The 8,136-nt window shown below is 38.6% G+C and overlaps 1 protein-coding gene across 3 annotated transcripts in view; it reads right to left on the bottom strand.

The window, feature by feature from the left end:
* Positions 1-5,806: 5,806 nt before the first annotated feature.
* The window catches only part of MAPRE3 (microtubule associated protein RP/EB family member 3), a 134,751-nt gene continuing 132,421 nt past the window's right edge, over positions 5,807-8,136 (bottom strand). For all 3 annotated transcript variants that reach the window (XM_085891447.1, XM_085891427.1, XM_085891436.1), the window contains exon 7: positions 5,807-7,584. In XM_085891447.1, the coding sequence (XP_085747573.1) occupies positions 7,516-7,584 (69 nt within the window). In that variant the 3' untranslated portion in view covers positions 5,807-7,515. The remainder of the gene's footprint in view (positions 7,585-8,136) is intronic.

Genomic DNA, 8,136 nt, shown 5'->3' with positions numbered 1-8,136 from the left:
CTGATGATTCCATCCTCTGCTGTATCATTTCTCATCCTTAAGACAGGCAAGCAGCAGCTTATTCCCTCTCTGCAGATCTTGACAGCATCATGAGCTGGTCAAACACTTGAAATATATCTTTCATCACTGACAAAGCCCACACACTCATCCCGTATCTCTGAAAGGACCATCTACAAACCCTCCCATCTACTTCCTAAACAAATCACTTAAATAAGTTGTCATTGAAATATTTGGGTTTCACCATCAACCATGATCTTTATTGGGCAGACCATATTTCCAAGATAGCCTCCAAAGACAACTACCAACTGGGCATCCTTCTTCAGAAAAGCTCATTCCTTCGCTAACCTGAACAATTGACAACCTACAAGGCCTTCATTCACAGCTTGATGAAGTACTTATCTTCCCTTTTGGCTGCCCCCCTATTACACCTTGCCCTTATTAATGCCATGGAAAGCAAGAACCTCAAAATCATTGGGATCTCCTGTCACAAAGCTGAATGTCTCAACCTGTTACTCTCACATCAAGCCTGATGTTGGCTTAATGGTTAAGATGGCTGGCTTAAGATTTTAGGATCTTGAGTTTGAGCCCCTGTCATTCTGTTGAAATAACACCAGGTGCATTGACTCAGCCTGTCATCCTTCTGAAGTTGGCAAAATGAGGACAAGTTTACTTGTAACAGAGGCACTGCATCAGCAGCACAGCTGTGCTTCCAGAAAATGATTCTGCATACACATGAAACAACTCACATCGCAGACAGGTGTGTGGCCTCTGTGTATTCCACTGTCTCCTTTTTGGTCTTGCACTCTCTACCCTCTCTTGGCTCCATCCCTTTCAAATTTCTACAGGGCACACATGGTCTCACAGTAACCCTCTTCTTCTTAAACTCCAAAAGTCCAAGCTCACTGCTCACTGCTCACCTCCACTCATTTGTCCATCCTTTCTCTCACTTGAGAAACCAACCTCCCCAGTCTGTTTAGTCCCATCCTTCCCTCCAGGGCTTTGAGACAGCTGTTTACCTCAGTCACCTCCCATCCATACTCTTGATCTCTTCTTACCCACAACACCATTCCAAAACACGACCTTTTTCCAGGTTGAGATTCCCCCCCCCCCAATCTCCTTCATCTCTTCATCATTTGCTTTGTTCTTCATCAACCCCTTCCTATTCTTGCTGTTTCATTCAGCTGATGTTCACCCCCATGTGAACTCCCTCTTAGTGGAGCAGCGGAGGCCAGAAAAGAGGCTTATTTATTGAGATACCCACACCAGCAGTACCACATTTTCTAATGTGGTTATTATTGACCACCTACTATCCCTGTACATGAAAACCATTGATGCCAGTCTGGGAAATGGTGGCATTCTGAGAAATAGGTCAATTAAGGTCGTTGACCCTGAATTTGGCAATATTTACTAAAACGGCTATAGTTTTTATAATTTTCATGTTGCAATACCTTGATATACATCAAAATGATCCTAAAACAATAGGCTATAACATGCAATAACAAAACAAAACATGTGGCTGATAATTGTAAGTGCAGAACCAATTTTATTACAAATTTTGCCCCCAAAATCCAAATTTTCGCATTTTTCTAATATTTTAGCATCACTCAGCACATGCATAATTTAAAAGTATCAAATATCAAGCATTAAAAAGTTTCTCTCGGGTCTGCTGCAATTATTCATATATAATATATTCTATTATCTTAAAGGTAAATCATATTTTCATCACATTTTGTCCAAGATGTCTGAAAATACCTGAAAATTGTATTATTCAATACTCATGGCAAATGACCATTAATTTCATGTGAAATGTCTTTGAAATAATATATTGTTGTAAGAAATTATAATTGTTGATGAGTATATCAATAACACACAGGGATAGATCCAGAATTTTTGGAAGGGGTGGGGGAGGGGGTTACAAATACCAATGAACTAACACCCCCTCCCCCTTCCTCAATATCACTAAATACATATGCACTAAAAAAGTGCCACCCCTAAACCCTGAACGAACCCTAAAATAATGCCCCTGACAAAGAATGTTGGATGATATAAGATGATCCCATATGCCACAATAATCCTGAGATGACCCCCACATTCCTGATATGGTCCCCACATGTGGCACTGCTATAAATAGCACTCTCATCAGCCATGAGTTTACAATGTATATGAAATTAGGTCAGTCACACTTGAACAGATGCGATAGACTACACATACTGCAGCATGTTTTTTGTGACACCCTCTTCTCTGTTAAAATGTAAGTATGAAAATATTTGTTTCAATTTTTTTTATTATGAATAGTCTTGTGATGAAGATATATTACCATGTTGCAAATTTTCTGATGGAAAAACATGTGGTGTACTGAATGTTTTGCCTCCAGGCTGTTGAGCTGGGGTTAAATAGTATTGTCATGAGAATGTGTCTAAAATGGAAGTCATTACTGCATAAATTTTATGTAAGGTCCATGGTGTTGTGAAAAATAACCCCCCTAAAAGAATAAAGTCCTACAAATAGGGTTTATCCCTCGGTCTAAAATACTTATGAATTTGCATTCAATTATTTTAAATTTAATGGTTTAAATAGACTTATTCTGCCAAACTATTGGTGACCAATATTTTTTACGCTTGCAGGCAGATCCAAATTTTGTCTTAGTGGACTCAAGATTACTTCAACACCACTGAACAGTCTATTATTACAATATGGATGCAGAATTTGACACTGCTCCCATTGCCAAGAAAGCTAAGGGAGAAGATACCATTGACATTGATGTCTTTTCTGCACAAAATACTTTTCATCAAAGGAACAGCCAGTCACTCCAGTTCTTAACAAAATACGGTCCTTATTCTCAGCATGCAGACAACGGAATGACTCAGTTGGTCAGAAACTTTTGGCCCATGAATCTGATATAATTTCTGGAACAGTGGTGTTCAGGTATCACAGACAATGCAGATCAACATATGTAAGCCAACATCACATCAGAAGAGCTATTAAAACAGTTGATAACTCTGATGTAGTTTTGGATGATGGTGGTAATTCTAGTAGTGGTAATGGTGATGGTGCAAGTGGTGGGTGTGCCAACCGCTTTACAAGATCCAAGGCATCAGTTGTGAAGTTTGACTGGAAATCTCGCTGTTTTATTTGTAGTGATCCTTGCAGCTCAAAGCACCGATTATCTTGGTCCATGGTAGAGTCATCTGTGAAAGATGACCCTGAGCATCCCAACATGTACACCCGAGTTCTTCAAGCTGCAAAGGCTAAGCAAGATGATGACATGATAACCAGACTTCAGGGTGTACCCAATGGTGATCTGGTTGCCATTGAGGCTCGTTACCACAGACCCGTTATATACCTGTGCACACCATCTATGATACACTCACCACTGAACAGCAGACAATTCTTCTGTCAGTCGACTGCGTGACTTGTGATACGGTAAGCTCTTTTTTCGGCCATGGAAAGCACACTGCCTTTAGGACAATGATGCAGAAAGCCGACCAGTTCCAGCCTCTTGGTCTGCTCGGATTTGATGAGCAAAACATTTCAAAGGAGATAGAAATGGCAGCCACAAAGTTTGTGGACCTACATGTATGGCAAGACAAACTGCATGTCATTGAATGCCCTGAGGTGTCAGAAGACTGGACAGAGGAACATCCAGGGAAAGAAACTACCACCAACAGAAGACGCTTTCAGTCTGCATCTACTTCGCTCTGCTTATCAGCTGTTAATATGGAGACAAGCTGCTTACCCTTCTCCAACCTTACCTGATGCAACAGCATATGGCTTCGAACACAGCCCAGGTGGCACTGGTCTCCAGCCTCAAATGATGAGTCAATCGCCAGCTGCTCCAGAGTTGTTAAATGACCTTGTGTGTGTGACTGTCAACCCAATACCTGTGCAGTGGAGTGTTCTTGCTTGGAGAGTGGCCAACCATGCACAGCAGCATACACCTGTGAAGCCTTGGTGAATGGAGGGGACAAATCATGTTCAAATTCCCTTTACTCTCTCTGCATTTTACAGTGATAATTCAGACTCAGATGCAGACTCGATATCAACATAATATGTAACAATAATGTTGACAGTTTCCTGGCATTTATCTTAGTAACTGATAATTTTGTTAGAAAGATTGCATTTGATGCCAAAAGTGGAGAGTTTGTACAAACAGCCATTATAGTCCTCAATATTTCTTTGAAATTTATTTTCAACAAAGTACATTGAAAAATTACCATTTAAAAAAATATTTATAGTACATAAGAATTTGTACCCCCCCCCCCCCATTTACACAAATCCTAGATGCATCCTTGTGTGTTGTTGATATACGCATCAACAAATATAATTCCTTGTGACAATATAATATTTGAAACAAATTTTTCTCTTAATAAATATGACATTAATCAAGTTAATGGTCATATGCCATGAGTACTGAATAATACCATTTTCAGGTATTTTCAGGCATCTTGGACAAAATGTGATGAAAATGTGATTTACACTGAAGATAATACAATGTATTATATATGAATAACTGCAGCAGACCCGAGAGAAACTTTTGAATGCTTAATATTTGATACTTTTATTTTATGCATGTGATGAGTGATGCTAAAAGTATTTGAAAAATATGAAAATTTGGATTTTTGGGGCAAAATTTGTAATAAAATTGGTTCTGTACTTAGTATTTTCAGCCACATGTTCTTTTTTGTTATTGCATTTTATAGCCTATTGTCTTAGGATCAGTTTGATGTATATCAAGGTATTGTAACATGAAAATTATAAAAACTATTGCCATTTTAGTAAATATTGCCAAATTCAGGGGTCAACGACATTAAGTGACCTATTTCTCAGAATGCCACCATTTCCCAGACTGGCATCATTGGTTTTCATGTACAGGGATATTAGGTGGTCAATAATAACCACATTAGAAAATGTGGTACTGCTGGTGTGGGAATCTCCCTCTTTTGGTGGCCCCTGCTGCTCCACTACTCTCCCCTTGATCTAATTCTCATTTCAACTCCACTGTTGGTGTTTCTCTTTTTCCATTTTTCCCCTTCCATTCTTCTCTCACTTCTTCATGAGCCTCAATCAAGAATACAGAAAAAAAGCTCCTCCACAAGCCTCAACACTTTATGCCAAAAAAAGCATGCGGTGCATGAGTCTCTCATGAGTGGCCAGATGGTCGAAAACCCACTTGGTCTAATTTCTTTAAAATTCCAAAAGGAGGTTTCTGGCCTACCTGCTAAAATGTGTTGCTGGAGCTATTTCAGTTAGGGTTAAGCTGTCTGAGATTTGAAGACATATTTTAATGGCTGAGCCAACACTTTTTACCAGGTGAGCCAGAACCCTCCTTTAACTACTTCCAAACCATTTTGAGTCCAGGAGGTGAGAGGTTTTAACTCACTTCCCACATTAATTGTGTCCACTCATGTTTTTGTTTTCACTCCCTGCACTGGTATCTGACCAGAAGAGTGTTATGTGAAGGGGTGTGGAAGTGGGGGTGGTGGGGGAGGGGGGGGTTGTGAAGCTTTGTACCAGGGGATAATTCGATATGAAGAAGTTTGTGGATTATGGAGGAAATGGCACCTGAGACAATGTATGCTCATCCCTGTGTGTTACAACCGGGTGTTATGGAATTTTATGGAAAAAAAGAAACCTTTTATGGAAAATAGCAATTAAAGGAAACCTTTCATTTATCAAAATATAATTTTTACCCTCACAACATAATTCTGTTAACAATAGAACTCTTCAAAAATAAAATAAAATAAAATAAAATAAAACAGCAAACATAGACACACGGACAAACAGCAGGATCTCACAGAAGTGGGCATGGTGGAAAACATTTAATAAATCGATGAGAATTGGCAACGGATGATGAACATTTTCGCATGAAAACAAGCGTTGTGACTCTTGTAAACATCACCCATGCTAAAGTTAAAAATGAACAATCACTGCATTCTTGTTTTTGACATTTCAACATCGATGTTTATCAGTTGGCCGAATGGAAGTGTGGAAACAACAATTTATTCACACCTCAAATTTAATAAAAGAGTGCCAGGGGTGTTCTAAAAGAACTCTTGGTTGATCATAAGAAGGCAATTGGGATGAGAAGTGCTTATGCACCCCCTTTATAGTTCATATGTGTCATCATGTGATTTCCATCTCTTCAGACCACTCGATGAACATCTATTTGGTATCTGGTTCCAAAGTGATGTTCAAGCCAAAGCAGAAGGTCCTAAAACGGCTGCATATCTTGTCTTAAAGATTTCCATGTTTTAGGCTTTGGTGTTACTGCACCAAAAGAACATATACATAAGAGTACAAAAGTGACAACACCATTTTTGGCTGTAACGTAATTGGTATGCACACAGGCAATTGCAGAACATGTTCCCACTCCAGAGTCTATTATATGTACGTGATTGCATGCAAAATAATGCCAAGAAACCAAGTAATCATTTTTGGTGAAACAGAGTAAACCAAAACCTGGCAAATATGACAATTCAGTTTATCTTTTAATCCTACATATCATTTCAGTATGGTTTAATAGAGCTTACACCAAATTCTGGTCGTTGATGGAGCCCATTTGCACACTCAGCAGAAGTTATGCAGAACATAGCTTGTTCACGTGCTAAGAATGGAAACACGATATACCTGGAGCGCTCTTTATTCCAAATTATATATATATAAAAAAAAATAAAGTCACAAAACCCTTGATTTGTACATGCAGAAAGGACAGATTCAAGCATTTTGAGCAGCTTCGGATAAACGTGCAAAAATCATAAACAAGTCTGCTATTGCTATGCTAAAATATGTTCCATGGAGCATGTTCTCAAACATTTTATATTTACAACATACAATAAAGTCATTTAAACAATTTTCAAAGCTTTGTTCTTTGCTGACAAATGCTAGCCAGTAGCATAAGGAATGTAGAAGAACGTAATATTCTCCCATGTTCAGTGCAGTCGTACCAATGGCTCCAACAATACAAGAAACACAAATCAATTGGATTGGTGTCTCAGTTAAACCGAACTCATGGTGCAATTTGAATAATTGTAAAAGCAATAAATAAGATGAAAAGACAGCCCATATTTTAATGCACAAACCTTTTTTTTGTTTGTTTGTTTCTTTTACAGCATCCTTGTAACGAATGTGTTTGCAACGCCTTGCAAATTTTTTTTTACAGCAATGCTCTTACCGGTCACCATTGATTTGGCACTCGAGCACCAGATCCTTATTCATTGATTAACGAGCGCTGGGCTAAAAGGGGGAGACAGAGAGAGGGAGAGCAAGCCAGCCTGCTGCTAAGGTTAAGTATATGCACACGCATTCAGACTTCCAAAAAAAAAATATTTGTAAAAAGTGCATGATGCTTCGTTGAAGAAACCTGGATCAAAATATCATTTTGAGCAGGTTTCTGTCAATATCAATGTGGTGCAAACATGAATACAACTGCTGCTCGATTCCACGAAGTGTAAGCTACAGTCTGTTGTTGATTGATTTTGACAGCATGTTTCATAAGACAGGCTGTGTCAAACAAATCTAATATTCGTCCTGTTCATCTTGACATTGCTGTTCTTCCAAGTCACCTTCGGGCGGGGCAAACCCTTCCTGCAAAAACATATAAGATTATTTTTTAACTCTCACCAAAGGTTTCAGGTGGTAGTGGTATGGGGATGGAGAGGGGGGATCAGATACACAGCCAACGTTTGGTGATTGCAAAACTATTGCTGTGCAAATATTTTATCTGCTTTATTCACAGTTTTCCTTCTTTAGGCAAAACATACAAGCAACTATTAAAAAACAGAATGAGAAGTTTGAAAAACACAAAATAAATCTTTAACAGTTTCATTGTTTCCAAAAGAAAACGTCTCATGAGTAACACAAACATGGAGAACATAAAGTGGAACAAGCAAATCAATACAAACACATCAGATATGTGCATCATGGAAAAATGTAAGGAACAAATAAAACAAAAGTAAAAAAACAATAGAAGGGCAACAGTGCAAAGGGAAGTGAGGAACGGCATTTAAGGCCTTGTCACACCTTGACATTTTAGCCAACGTATGGCAAGGTATCAAAATGTATGTAAAACTCTGGTGTACGAAGAACTATTGATGTTTTTTTTGGATGTATTCATAACGAGTTGGACGTGTTCATAAG

The sequence above is a fragment of the Eptatretus burgeri genome, chromosome 1 (genome assembly GCF_056783735.1).
Source record: "Eptatretus burgeri isolate ZD-2024b chromosome 1, Ebu_testis_v1, whole genome shotgun sequence".
In the NCBI taxonomy this organism is placed as follows: Eukaryota; Metazoa; Chordata; class Myxini; order Myxiniformes; family Myxinidae; genus Eptatretus; species Eptatretus burgeri.
Note: the sequence above shows the minus strand (reverse complement) of the source record. Positions and strands in the feature narration are given on the sequence as shown.